Here is a 14,664-nt window from a genome sequence, read left to right on the forward strand (position 1 = left end):
AATATTATTGCTTTCAACTAACCAAGTACAATTATGTGCAATTTGATGTGACACATAATACATTTAATTTAAGTTTTTTCAGTCCCTTTCAAGTACTCCAAACCAACATGCAAGTAACAATAATATAAATAGGTTTGACTTAATTTGTTTATTTGAATACAGTTTTGACTAATATTTTTAGCCAAAAGTTAATTTCACATCAATCTGCAATTAATCAAACAGTATTGTTTTGTTTTGACAGATCAACTGTCATGTATGAAGAAATGCACCATCTGCTTGATATTGATGTTTTAGATTATACAAAACAGTACAAACATCAAACTTTATACTTGGAAAGAAGATAACAACAGCAGGTTTGCATTTGTCACCCCTACACTGAAGAGAGAAAGGTGCAAATTCAAACCGTCAAGGTGTGCGCTGCAGGAAGGACACGAGGGGAGTTTTATACCATTTAAAAACTCTGTCTGGAAATGACAACCAACTACTGACAACAAGTCGCTAAAAGGTTATGATAGCATCAACAAGTCACTTGTCTCTAAAAGATTAAAGTATAAATAGTGTGATATTACTCAGTTAGCTGATAAAAAATGTAATGTTAATCTACTAGTGCTTCTTTCCATGCTATCGGCTCTTTGAGGCTGTAGGTAGGAACAATGTGCTTTGAGCTTAATGCTAATGTCATAATGCTAACATTTTACCAGATTACCATGCTAGCATGTATTAAATTGCAGTAAACACTAAAGCGGAGGCGTGAGTTTTGTCAATATTGAGTATTGGGCAAACTACAATTGTGTGTTGTTGATGTCACTACGTCATGACAATCTAGTACGTTTCACTGAAATGTCAACCTTATTGTGCTAAAGTGGAAGTCAAAAAAGTCATGAAGAATTATCTTATGGGGACCATGAACGTCTGTAAATAAAATAGGTACATTTCTTGAATAGTAAATAATGTAAATAATATAAATGCAATGTTAAAAATCGAATTAATAGCCCCATCTTTCACGATGTGCAAAGGTCTGATATTGTTAGAGCACAAGAAACACTCTAATTATCATTGGTCTGAACTATTAACATAAACTGCCACATACCTTGATTTGATATCCATTAAAGCAGCAAAGCATAGTGTTTAATTTCTCAATCTAGTGTTTAAAACAAATGATGATAATATGCAAACAAATGAATTAATGAAAAGCAGGAATGTATGCCCACTTTGAACGTTTTAGCACCATTTTCTTGACAAAGTGTGACATTTAAATCTCCAGGCAGAAGGAGCAGTCATTTCTTTGGCCTGTAATTGCTTGTGCCATGTTTTTCCTGAAATAATGAGCAGGCTACCTCGAGACATTTGGGTTAGCTGCGCTGAGGCTGGACAGTTAGATCATTGTTAGTGGCAGATAAGTGCAGTCTAGTCTAGTCTATTCAATCAGTGGTCAAACTTTAAGAGGCTCAGGTTGAGATTCCATGGATCACCAATGACCTTTTGACCAATGGCGTGGGCCTAATTTGCAGGAAATCATTTATTTGTGAGCACATTTTGCTAAATGTGTTGGTATCGCAATAAATCCCCCTCATAATGCGTTTTTCAATATAGTTAATCCCATAATTCTGACAAGCCATTTCAGAGTCAAGAAGTCCATCGGCAGTCACTCACTTCCATTGTGAGTCTTAAAGGAAAGATTAAGAGTAAATGTCCACATTTTAAGAGGGGTATTCAGGTCAGTGGCAGCATGTTGGACAGTATATCAATGAGGTTGTCTAGACCCCACAGGTAGCCATCTTCTCTATTGCCCTCCACCCAGGGAGTGCGGTGGTCCAAGGAAAGGTGTGCCGGCAATGCCGCTGTCTTTCCAAAGTCAATCATCCAGACTCCTGTTCTGCCTTTCCAGTCATGAAGGAACAATAAGGAACTGCCCACGACCTGCAGGGATAAAGCTGTTAGGGAAAAGATCCTCCTTTGGACAAGTGTGATTTATTATCAGACAAAGCCTGTTACACCAGTAAATAAAAAGAAGGTCTAATGGCGCGTTTCCACTGCAGGCCTCGCTCGGTTTGGTTAGGCCTTATTAGGCCAGGCTCACTTTAATGCTGCGCTTCCATTACAGTTTAGGAACTGGGGAAGTTACTATTGTAACGCAGTGTAGGCGGAGCCGTGACGTCATCTTCAATGAGCACCCCAGAAAAACAACACAGCCATTAGCTCTTAGCACTCAGAGCTCACAGCTCTTCATATCTGTTCAGAAACTAGACAAAAGTTAAACAAGTACAAACCACAGACTGCCTGTGTCATGGTGAATACAGTCGCTGGTTTATTTATGTCTGTATAGGCCGTTGTTGTGAGTGTGGACGGTCGGAGCATATATAACGTTAGCTTAGCCAATCTCCATTTAGAAAACACGCATTTTAAAAGGTTTTCGCCTGCCGTCTGTCTGCAGACTTGTCAAAGCATTAATTCATGGTTTTTACTAACCGGTATCAGTATGTTGTTACTTCGGCATCATGTTGAAACGTGTATTACAATTAAATCACGGTAAAATATGTTCATGTTGTTGTAGTTGTAGCCCCTTTGCCAGCGATTCTCTCTCTAGTTTAGCATACTCAGCCCGGCTCACCCTGGTTGTTCCTGGCCCTAGAACCACGATTTTATGGGGCCAGAAAAACTGTGAATTAGGACCCGTTAGCCGGTACTAGGCCAAGTGGAAACGCAACCAAAAACGGGCCCCGCACGGCTCGGCACGCTTAAAGCGAGCTACCCACTGCAGTGGAAACGCGCCATAAATGTCTAACCTCATGTGTTCTGAAGAAGACGGATTCTTCCAAGACCTGCCGCAGTTCTTTCAATCGTCTCAGATAGCCCCACTGAAGGGAAAGAAACAAGGTTTAAAAAGAGAGGAAATAGAACACACGATCAAGTAAATGAAATTCAGTGAAGGTCACACTCACCACAATGTGTGTATTTGACTCAACAAAGTTGTTGAAAGCTGCCATCACTTGATCTCTGCTTTTGGTCCTTTTGAAGTTTGTGTGACATTCTTCATTTGACTTCTGCACAGAAGAAACAGGTCACAGCATTATAATGCAAAGCTAAAACCTGAATCCAACACAGTGTACCGTTAAACTATGAATTCAGACATTTATTGCTGCATTCCTAAAATATTTAGTTTAACATATTTTATTTGCTATACATCAAGATGAGTCAATGACCTCACAGAACTGCCTTTGATGAACTTTGGAGCTTACCCTGAATCCTTCGATACGGAAACCCAGAGACGTGGTGGAGCTCAGCGTCTCCCTCCACTGCATGTACCTGGTTTTCAGCACTGCCTGCTGGGTTCGCTCCTGCACCGTAGGGGCCTCTGGGTCCACTGCCACCATCTTCTCATACATGTCGTTGCGGGGCTGCGGCCGCTCTTTGGCCAACAGCAGCTCCCTCTCCAGGTACGTGCTGTGAAGGAAAGTGCCTCACTGTAATTAGACTGGAGCTAATTAACTGCATTTAAAGCTATTAAAACTGTGAAAACAAAACAGGAACATTATGCTTTCACATAATTCAGGTCAAGTCTAGTTTATTTATATAGCATATTTCACAACTGGCATAGACTGAATGTGATTTGAAAAAAAACATACATGATCAAAAGGAATAGGTTAATAAAGTACCATTATTAATATTAAAAAGAGAAAATGTACACAGATTCTAAAATAAAGTAAATGTGTAATGTTGCTTTAAATAGGACCTCATACATTTGTCCTTACAGAACAGATGTTCAGTCTAATACATGTATGTGTGTTTTATAATGTAGTTTTTCAGCTTCCAATATATTGATATGGAGGATATAAGGTATTTTCCTGCTGAATGATGTCTCCCCATTCAAATGTGTTCAAATGATAAAACCCATTCACTTCTCTCGGTGACAAGATATGATCAGTTAAAGCTCACCGGCTGCCCATCTTGCAGTCCATGACGGCAGGTGTGTTGAAATGGGTCAGCAAGTTATCCATCATGTTGTAATCCTGCTCGTCCCGCTGCACTATCCCGTGGTAGGCTGGAACAAAGGGCTTTAAAGTGTCCTCCATCAGCCTGAGGTAGCACTGTTGCTCCCCCTCACAGAACCTCTTCAGCAGGGTGCCGTAATCCCCGACATGAAAGCTCCCTGTGGAGACAAGCGAGGAAAGAAAACAAGCCACGGATATATTTTTTTTAGACCAAAATAAGACCCTTTGAGAAGCAAAAGGAAAGTGAGACAAACCTGCATGTCCGACCACTTGCAGCCACTGCTGGGGTTTCTTTGGGGTCATAGGGAGGAGAGATGTAGTCCCACAACTTTTATGATTCTTCCATGTGAAGTTCTGCATGTAAAGACTAAAAAACAGTCAGTATTTCTGTAGCCAACACACACACACACACACACACACACACACACACACACCAGGTCACACTCCCCTGCCGCTGCAGCAGACTTCAGACTCAGTTACTCGCCTTTTTGCCTTATGGGTGAACAAGGTCTCCGTGGTAACAGCCCTTTACCAAGACTAAGTGAAGAAAGGAAGGGGTCGTCTCCGAACTTGTGCAACAGGTTCATCAAACATTTACAGGAAGCACTTGTTTTCTACTGAAGCTGCTATGAAACACAAAACCAAACAGCACAAGGCGTATCACGCAGATATCAGCAACTGGAAGTCTGTTTCAAGAGTTTTAGTGATGTTTCAAATGTGATGACACAATTATTTCAATTGATGTGTATAGGGAAACATTGATAATGTTTATATTATTATAATTTAGATAAAACAAATTAGTGGTACAAGCTTCACACAAAGATATTCTTTGTTCTATCTGTTCATTACATTTGTTTATACAGTATGATGACTTACTGTCCAGGCACTACAGATTACAAACTAACACTGTCCCTGTTAAAAAATAATAATTAAATAAATAAATCTGATGATTTTCAATTAGAAATGTATACTGTACATCAGCACTGTTTTGGATTGAATGCATCCTCATTCGTAAGGCTTTATTATTATTATTATTATTATTATTATTATTATTATTATCATGTAGTGCCGATGAATGGGAGTCGGAGGCGGTGTGTTCAGTATGGAACTCCACACTTTATTTTCCATTCGTTACAGAAAAGTAGGAACATCTGCTACCTGCTACTGTCAAGCTAGAATGAACACAACAACACGGTACACTCTCTAACAGGTCCGTGGTGCAACACACAATAAAACGGTGAATGATGTCCCATAATGTTCCACCACAATCATTGATTAACATTATATAATATAATATCATATCAAGGAATAAATCAGATAAAATACTTCTGTATTTCGTTCTGCATTCATATATAAGTCACATTTTGTAATGCATATTTTAGATGGTCATACTGCTCCTGTATCTGATACTATTTTCCATCCTCTTCCTCTGGAGGCAGTGAGTGTTCACCGCCGCTGGAGGGCAGCGGTCCTCCGGAACGCGCGAGCCTATGTGAAGCAGCAGAGGAAGAGGCGGCGGAGCAAACTGAAGAAGAAGAATTTAACGGTTCCCGGTTGTTGAACCGCTCCCGTCTGCACGGTGCCGCGCCGGTGCTTCCACAGTAGTTCTGACTGTGCTGTCACCTCCCATCTAGCGCCTGGTTCTTTCACCACCTCATCTCGCTGGCCGCTTTGTTTTACAACGTTTAGCTATGTGTTGACAACTTCCCTCATTACGGATCGTTTCTGCGACCAAAGGTAACGTTAACGTTTTTTGTATACATGTGTTGCGTTCATTCAAACACTGATCAATCACACACTGATCGTGCACACACGGATAATGCACACACTGATAACATTATTCATGTTGGTTCACACACAGATAGCTCGGTTAGCTATCTGCGAGTCAAGTTAACTGACAATGATCTCAATGCTAGCTAACCTTAGCTAACGTTCAGTTAACGTTGCCCCAGAAAATGAGTAGAAGATAACGTCGCGTTATTTAAATACAGTGTAAAAGCCCACCACGAACAGTTGTTAGAGCCGACCCTCAAACTGAATGGTAATGTTGTGAAGTAACTATGCCAAACACGCAGTTACCCGAGCGTGTGTTTGTGTGCATGTCAGTGAAAGATGAACACACATGCATGCCGCTTTCACTCGCACGGGAGAACGTGAAGTCAAGCGCGAAAACTAAACACCATTGTACCGCAATAATAAAGAGACGCAATTAGCAACGTACCTCGTTAAACATGTCTCAAGTCATTTGCTGAGTCCTCAACGTAGGATATGACCAACCAACCTGAACTTTTCTCTAATAAAAATGATGACACCTTTTTAAAATGGGCTGTTTGGCTCACTACCGCCCCATGCGGTGTGTTGTGATGAAGACAGCATGTGAGAGGGCAGCCATACTGTACACACCTAGTGAAATAGGAAGACAAATACAGAATAATTATATAGTTTCGTTTAACACAACTATTTATAAATACAGCTAAGTCCAAGCCAGCAGACCTCCATTTTCTATAGTGGAGTCAACCCTGTGTTTAATGTACTCATGTACTTTGCCGAAACAATCCCATGAGTGGAAAACAGGACATGCACATAATACCTGCACAACCTGATAAACTCATAATGTGGCTTTTAGGTTCTTATCTCAGGCCATGACCCCACTTGTAGGCATGTCAAATACTCCAAAACTCTTTATGTTACATTTTAGGATTGATTTTAAAAGAATTAACAGTTGCACCGATTCAGATTCCCTTTAAAACTTCCTAAATAACATGTAATCAGGTTCCGATTTGTCCAAATGTGCCAAGACGTTTGATATGATTTTAATCCTCAACACCTACCAGACTTTGCGCCATCAGTTAACATTAAGTCCATGTTTTTTGCAGACTTAGCAAGATGTTGAACATGTGTTTTCTTGGTCAAATCAGGGTTATAATGAGGCTTAATATATGTTCCTGACCTCAGATGTATGTAGCTCTATGACATGACAATTCCTAACCATATAGAATCTTGTAAAAAGTCCAACCAACATTATAACCAAGCTATTAAACAGAAGGTAGTTAATTGATTCCTGTACTTCCTGATTCTTAAGATCAATGTATTTCTCCCACCCAGACTCAGAGCGATGGAGGAGGGCTCTGAGGTGGTGGAGGATATTGTATTTCGAGGAGTGGAGTTTTCTGTGAAGATAGAGGTGGACAAGGGTTTGCTGATAGTTGAAATATCTGACGCGATGACGGCAGATCAGTGGAGAGGGGACTTTGATCCAGCATGTAAGTAGTAGCATAATACATCTATAATAGATTTATAAATATTACAAATATTCTCACTCACACAATTTTAATACATTTTTTTCAGACATTGAAGACCTCACCCGCAAAACTGGCAACTTTAAGCAATTCCCTATCTTCTGCAGCATGTTGGAATCAGCTGTGAGAAAGGTATGTTGGAAGGGGCCCTAATACAGAATGGTGCAACGATGCAGCGGTGGCACAAACGCATGCAGTCAATAGAGAGACAGACTCGGATCTGCTCGAGGCTGTGTGAGCTGAGGCGAGACTCATTCATTCGAGTTCAATGTTTCCACTTGAGCGCAAAATGTACAGTTCTCTCTAGCTGTCTCATTCCCTCTCTGCCTTTCATTAATGTTGAGGAACAGAGGCCAAAAGGAAAAGGCCTGGAGGAAAATAAGAGAAACAATTGCACATTTTGGTACTGCATATTCCTTCTCCCATACACCCAGACCCACTGGCAGAGGAGGTGGCACTGGTCTCCTGCTCTCTCCCAAATGGAGCTTTTCCCTCTTCAAGCTACCTAACTTTACTCCTTCCACCTTTGAATTCCATGCCGTCACAGTAACCCATCCTATACAGTTAACCATTGTTGTTCTCTACCGTCCACCAGGCGCCTTGGGGGACTTCTTGGAGGAATTAGATAATCTCCTCTCACTCATCCCTGAAACTGGCCCTCCCGCTGTACTTCTCGGAGACTTCAACCTCCAGACGGGGAAGATAGACGAACTAACATCTCTGTTAACCGCCTTTGCTTTCTCACTGTCTCCGTCCCCACCGACTCATAAAGCTGGCAATGTCCTTGATCTCATATTCTCAAGGAACTGCGCTACTTCTAACCTCTCTGTAAACCCGCTCCACACATCCAATCACTTCTTCATTTCATTCTCTCTATCCCTTTCCAAACATAACAAACTAATCTCTTCTCATCCTGCACTTGTCCGCCGTAACCTTCGCTCCCTCTCCCCCTCTAGCTTTGCCTCGTCGGTGCTCTCAGCCCTCCCTTCCTCTGATTCGTTCCATCTCCTGCCTCCAAACTCTGCTGCAGAAACTCTCCTCTCTACTCTCTCATCCACTCTGGACTCGCTCTGTCCTCTCACATCTCGGCAGGCTCGTCAGTCCCCTCCTGCTCCCTGGCTAAATGATGCACTGCGTGCTAATAGAACCGTCCTTAGGGCAGCAGAGCGGAAATGGTGGAAATCCAAACACCGTGACGACCTCCTAACCTATCAGGCTCTCCTCTCCTCTTTCTCTGCTTCGATCTCTCAGGCAAAAAGCACTTTCTTTCAAGATAAGATCCAATCTTCCTATTCCAATCCTAAAAAACTATTTTCCATCTTCTCCACCCTCTTGGACCCTCCAAAAGCTCCTCCCCCCTCCTCACTTCTGTCAAGCGACTTTGTTACCCACTTTGAAAAAAAGGTTGATGATATTCGCTCTTCTTTTTCTGACTCACCTTTACTCACCGCTGGGTCACCAGACCCTCCTTTCACCCACACACCGACCTCCTTTTCCCCTCTCTCTCCAAGTGAGGTTCTTACCCTCATTACCTCTGCCCGCCCTACCACCTGTCCTCTGGACCCTATCCCTTCAAACCTCCTTCAGACTATCGCTCCTGATATTCTACCGTTTCTCTCCCATTTCATCAACACTTCTCTAACTTCTGGTCACTTTCCAAACAGTCTCAAGGAGGCAAGAGTAAACCCTCTCCTAAAGAAACCCACTCTCAACCCGTCTGATGTTATAAACTACAGGCCTGTCTCTCTCCTCCCGTTCCTGTCTAAATCACTTGAACGCGCTGTCTTTAAACAACTCTCCTGTTATCTCAATCAGAACAACCTTCTGGATCCGCACCAGTCTGGTTTCAAGGCAGGTCACTCCACAGAAACTGCTCTCATTGCTGTCACTGAGGAACTGCACACTGCCAAAAACTGCATCCCTCTCCTCTGTCATCATCCTGTTGGACCTGTCTGCTGCATTCGACACGGTGAATCATCAGATCCTCCTTCGCACTCTCCAAAAACTTGGAGTTTCAGGCTCTGCACTTTCCCTCCTCACCTCATACCTGAAAGACCGTACCTACAGGGTGACTTGGAGAGGGTCTGAGTCCGACCCTTGTCAATTAACTACGGGGGTCCCTCAGGGCTCTGTTCTTGGTCCCCTCCTCTTCTCCCTGTACACAAACTCGCTCGGATCAGTCATTAGCCCGCATGGTTTTTCTTACCACTGCTACGCTGATGACACCCAATTAATTCTGTCCTTTCCCCGCTCAGAGACCCAGGTCGTCGCACGCATCTCTGCTTGTCTAGCTGACATCTCTCAGTGGATGTCTGCTCATCACCTCAAGCTCAACCTTGACAAGACTGAGCTGCTCTTCCTCCCGGGAAAAGATTGTCCCACTCTTGACCTAACAATCAACATCGGCACCTCAGTTGTTTCCCCCGACTCAGACTGCAAGGAATCTGGGTGTGACCCTAGATAACAACCTGTCCTTCACTGCAAACATCGCTGCTACAACCCGTTGCTGCAGATACACGCTTTACAACATCAGGACGATACGTCCCCAGCTGACACAGAAAGCGACTCAGGTTCTGGTCCAGGCTCTCGTCATCTCACGCCTAGACTACTGCAACTCCCTCCTGGCTGGTCTACCTGCATGTGCCATCCGACCTCTGCAACTCATCCAGAATGCAGCGGCTCGTCTGGTCTTCAACCTTCCTAAATTCTCCCACACCACTCCGCTCCTCCGCTCCCTTCACTGGCTTCCGGTAACTGCTAGAATCCACTTCAAGACACTGGTACTTGCTTACCATGCTGCGAATGGATCTGGCCCTTCGTACATCCAGGACATGGTTAAACCGTACACCCCAGCGCGTGCACTACGCTCTTTATCAGCCAAACGACTCGTTGCGCCCTCGCTGCGAGGGGGACCCAAGTTCCCATCGGCGAAAACACGTGGGTTTGCTGTCCTGGCTCCAAGATGGTGGAATGAGCTCCCCATTGACATCAGGACAGCAGATAGCTTGCACATCTTCCGGCGCAAACTGAAAACTCATCTCTTTCGACTCCACTTCGAGCGTTAGAACTATTAACGAAGCACTTTTATACTAATAAAGGACTGGCTTATCTAAAGCCAGTTGAGTAGCACTTGAAATGTTTGGCTCTATGAAACCTGATGTACTTATATGATTCTGTTTTCTTCAAGGTTGTGTCTTCCTGGTCGAATGTACTTATTGTAAGTCGCTTTGGATAAAAGCGTCAGCTAAATGCAATGTAATGTAATGTACATTTAGAAAGCATTGTTGAAGTCCTTTTTCCACAAAACTACCAGGGAACCTTGTGTGGTGGAATGTACCGCTTATAGAGGAAATTAGCTGGATGATATTATAAATATGATATTTACTTGCACTTGTCACATGACATTTGAGGGAGTATGGTTGGTAATTTGCTGTGGTCAATTTGGCAGATTCAGGTCAACCTCTGCCATTATTATAAATGACTGGATGTCCCCAGGTAATACTAGTCCAGGTGGAAAAGGTCTTTTATTTCAGTTGCATGGTTAACTTGAGTTTTTTCTGCAGATGAGTGATTCTGTTACACTTGACCTCTTGACCTACGCCGACCTGGAGCTGCTCCGTAACAGAAAAGCCGGAGTGGTTAGTCGTCCTCGCGGAAATCAACAGTCCTCTGCTCTCACTGCCAAAAGATATCTCATCCTCATATACACTGTGGAGTTTGACAGGTTTGTGTCTCATACACATCACATGTTAAACATTATTTAGTTGGTGACCTACACATTTTTACTTTTCAATATTTTGTGTATATAACTCATGATTTACTGACTTGTTTGTGCTTGTAGGATACACTACCCGTTACCCCTGCCCTATGTGGGTAAGCCTGACCCCGCCGCCCTGCAGAAGGAAGTCAGAGCTCTGAAAGCTGAGCTCAACACTGTCTCCTCTCATGGAATCAACAAAGCTGCACAACAAGAAATCCAGCAGCTACGAGCAGAGTAGGTGGCTTTCCATCTTGGTGTCAAATATAAAGGGATGTGGGACTTTTTTTTTTTAACTGTCTGCTACTGTTTCCAAGGCTGGCTCTGGTGAAAGAAGAGAAGGAGGCCATGGGTAATGTGCTGGAGCGACTGCAGATCGGTGGAGGTGGTTCGGTGGCGGGACGAGAGGACAGGAGGGGGCGAGACGTGGTGAGGCATCTGGAGGAGCAGCTCCTGAAGGAGAGGGCCAAAGGTCAGCGCTCAGCCAGCAAGAGATGCCAGGACCAGCAACTCCTCATGGCGCAGGTGGACCTCTTCTGCTGCTCAAAATAGTCAAAAAAGAATTAATTTTGTTTCCTTTTGTGACTAACATGTTTTTATTCCCTGTCTTGGCTAGTTTGAGGGTCTGAGAGCATCAGAGTGCGCTCTCCGTGTTCGGGTCAAGAGTCTCAGCAGTGAACTGGCGTTACTACGGAGAGGGTTAGACATTCTAAGCGTGTACTATATCTTTACTTTCTCTTTCTCTTCTATTCATTCACTTACAATGTAGAGTATACGTGAATATAAATGACCTGCTAACGTAGCACACACCCTCTTTGTGTGTCTGCAGGAGAGTGACTCCTGGTCACATCAGCTCTCGAGGCGATGGGGAAGCCTATCGCTCTCTGTCCCGCGAGAGGAGGTCGGGGTACGGGACAATGAGGGTTCGCTCGGGGTCCAGAGAGCGGATGGAGGACAGAGGGCAAAGGTCGGAGGAGAGGGGAAGGAGAGCGGACTCTTCGGGACCGCGTGCTTCCATACGCAGGCCGTCAGCTTCTCCCACAGGTACTGGCTGGGCTCAGGAAGTTGCTGAGCTTTTTATATTTAAAAAAGGCTAAATCAAATTTCTGATATTTGTCCTGATTCTCTTACAGGGTCCCAGGTTCAACGCTTTGACCCAACTGCTTACATTCAGGACAGACAGCGCAGACAGAAAGACGCAGACCTCAAAAAGTTGGTGTCCAACATTTGTTTTGCATATTTGACACCCTTACATTTGCTCAGAAAAGATATTGTAACCCTGTGTTTTGTTTCAGACAGAGGAAGGTACGGAGGGACATTCTCATCTCACCCAGCGTCCCAGAGAGGGGGCGTTCACGCTCCAGGGACGCCTATCCTCACATGGCCCGGGCCGGCAGCAGAGGCAGGAGCTTATCCATAGAGCGGAGAGGGAGCAGGAACTCCTCTGAAAGCTCCTTAGTGGATATGGAAGAAATGTCCAAAAATCTGTTCAGGTGAAGACATTAAATCTGGATAGCTTCTGTAAATGATCTGTTGTTTTAACTGGGTATTTAAATGTCTGTTTTTCTATGTTTGCAGAGGAAGAAAACAGACCTACAACGGACCCAGTGTGGTGAGTGGCCTGGTTATAAATGTACCTCTAGTTAACTGTTATTACTGCGCTATCATTTGTATGTAAAATATGGTATATATATTTATATACTGTCAACAAATCCCTCAAAAAAGACCAAATCAACAACTCTAAATACTGTCCGACTCCAAGGTGTCATATCTCCAACCCTATATGTTCTTCCTGAAGATTTTTTTTAAGTAGTTGCAAATAAATAGTTACCTTACTTTATTAATTTCCTTAAAACATTCAGGCACTTATGTCTTAACTTAAGCAACATCATTTTTTTTTTAAATAACAGTGAGTTGCATCTTTTTGTATGGGATAATTTTCATCTGTACATTTGAACATGTTTGACACCAGTGCGTATTTAATTCTGCCGGCTGGTATAAATTGGATACTCAAAATGTTAATCATAATATAGGAACATGTAACACAGTGCAAGATGTGTGTTTTAATCCTTGTTTTTTATCAACAATGGATATTTTACACAAAGCTACATATTTAAAGCTTTGGTTAAACAGACGATGATTGTTAGTTAAGTCCACCACCTAGAATACATTGATACGTTTTGGGTTTTTCGGACAAAGAATACAGAATGATGGCGCCTCCTTTTTAATGTGCGGTTTATCGGTTTCTAGTCTAGAGGAGGCATTTCGACCAGGAAGCAATTATGCAGTACTCCAACCCACAGAATGAAAGACAAAGGTAATTAGTCCACGTCTTTTAACATTTTTCTGCAATAACCCTATAAAAAAAGGTTAATCCTATAATACCATTTCTGTTTCCCACCCCAGAGAGCTCCATAGATACAGGAGCTGAGCTGTCGGACATCGATGCCCGGCTGCTGGCCCTGCAGGAGTACATGAGGGACCTGGACACGGGACACTAACAACACAGCATGGTATATCTGAAAACTGCACAATGTGGAGCTCAGGCCATCTTTATTTATTTGTACTACCGTGAAAAGACTGAGTATGAGACCACTGCTCATGTAAGAGACTAAAACCCAGAAGCTCAGATCCAGGACTTCAGGACAGCTGCAGCCATCACTGTGAAGGACTACTCTGTTGACTGAACTCTTATTTTTTTTAATATACCAAGTTTTTATAAATTAACTTAAAGATGTCTCAGTGTATCGTTATCCTTTCTTTCTCAACACCTGACCAACACTAGTTATATGGATGTGAATGTTTGGCAGTCCTTAAGTAATTTATTTTCGTCCGTACTCACTGTCGATGTTTTCTTTCCTTTTTTGGTCGATGGAGAGCTTTAAATGTGTCATCATTTCTAAACACATTTGAACCAAGCAGCTATTTTAAATAAAATGTGAATAAGTGCGAATGTGTTTAACATGTTAACCATAGAGTGTTGAACCTACGATGGACTGCTGTGATTTTGTGGTTAAATGTCATTGCAGCCTAATTCTGCATTTTATATCCGTATGTTGTTACATCTATTTCCTGCTAGACCTTGAACTCAACATTACCAGTGATCCAACCTTTATCCACGTAGTGCATTAAAATGTTACATTTTCTATTCTGTGTGGCCGAAAGTAGACCCAATTTTCCATAAAACATATGAATCTTTGGTAACATTGGTGTAAGGGAACAATACTTACCTGCCAAGTGTGAGAACACAGACTCCTTTTCTATGCTCGTGAAATTGCCAAATTTTGTATCAACTGTTGTAAGTTTTTCAAAGACTAACTATTTTCCCCCAGCCTAATGTCTTTTATACCTTCTAAAAATATAATTGATAAGAAACATATCCCGTTTTGTTTTTTGCTTCCATTTGCACTGGTTAGTTTTAGCACAGGTGAAGTGGAGCCCGAGGGAAACCTTGAAGGGATTTCACCACTGCAGCTGGCTTGCTTTCATTAATTAACAAATAAACATGCAGGCATGGAGCCGTCCTCTCAGGGGAACACGCTCAGTGGCTGAACAGCTGCTCCCGTTCTACCAGGAGAATCAGACTGTTGTTGCTTAATGTCATGAAGGAAGTGAT

At 42.8% G+C, this 14,664-nt stretch overlaps 2 protein-coding genes across 5 annotated transcripts; one reads left to right on the forward strand and one right to left on the reverse strand.

Moving 5' to 3' along the window:
- Window positions 1-133: 133 nt before the first annotated feature.
- On the reverse strand, window positions 134-6,356 carry itpkca (inositol-trisphosphate 3-kinase Ca). 4 transcript variants are annotated; one of them, XM_034204222.1, is made up of 8 exons: window positions 6,214-6,312; window positions 4,477-4,618; window positions 4,247-4,346; window positions 3,937-4,150; window positions 3,240-3,444; window positions 2,943-3,044; window positions 2,787-2,858; window positions 134-1,920 (listed from the first exon to the last, which is right to left on the reverse strand). In XM_034204222.1, exons 3-8 carry the CDS (start codon window positions 4,293-4,295, stop codon window positions 1,714-1,716), a joined length of 849 nt encoding a protein of 282 aa, XP_034060113.1. In that variant the 5' UTR covers window positions 4,296-4,346; window positions 4,477-4,618; window positions 6,214-6,312; the 3' UTR covers window positions 134-1,713. The 4 variants fall into 4 exon arrangements, with proteins under 4 accessions (XP_034060113.1, XP_034060111.1, XP_034060110.1 ...); XM_034204220.1 differs by lacking the exon at window positions 4,477-4,618 and having other exon boundaries at window positions 4,247-4,359; window positions 6,214-6,356; XM_034204219.1 differs by lacking the exon at window positions 4,477-4,618 and having other exon boundaries at window positions 6,214-6,333.
- ccdc61 (coiled-coil domain containing 61) lies at window positions 5,496-14,427 on the forward strand. The gene is made up of 13 exons (XM_034204215.1): window positions 5,496-5,729; window positions 7,098-7,255; window positions 7,341-7,423; window positions 10,855-11,015; window positions 11,133-11,285; window positions 11,366-11,573; window positions 11,665-11,747; window positions 11,878-12,092; window positions 12,182-12,260; window positions 12,344-12,541; window positions 12,627-12,660; window positions 13,299-13,365; window positions 13,455-14,427. Exons 2-13 carry the CDS (start codon window positions 7,108-7,110, stop codon window positions 13,547-13,549), a joined length of 1,524 nt encoding a protein of 507 aa, XP_034060106.1. The 5' UTR covers window positions 5,496-5,729; window positions 7,098-7,107; the 3' UTR covers window positions 13,550-14,427.
- Window positions 14,428-14,664: the final 237 nt, after the last annotated feature.

The sequence above is a fragment of the Gymnodraco acuticeps genome, unplaced genomic scaffold, assembly GCF_902827175.1.
Source record: "Gymnodraco acuticeps unplaced genomic scaffold, fGymAcu1.1, whole genome shotgun sequence".
Taxonomy (NCBI): domain Eukaryota; kingdom Metazoa; phylum Chordata; class Actinopteri; order Perciformes; family Bathydraconidae; genus Gymnodraco; species Gymnodraco acuticeps.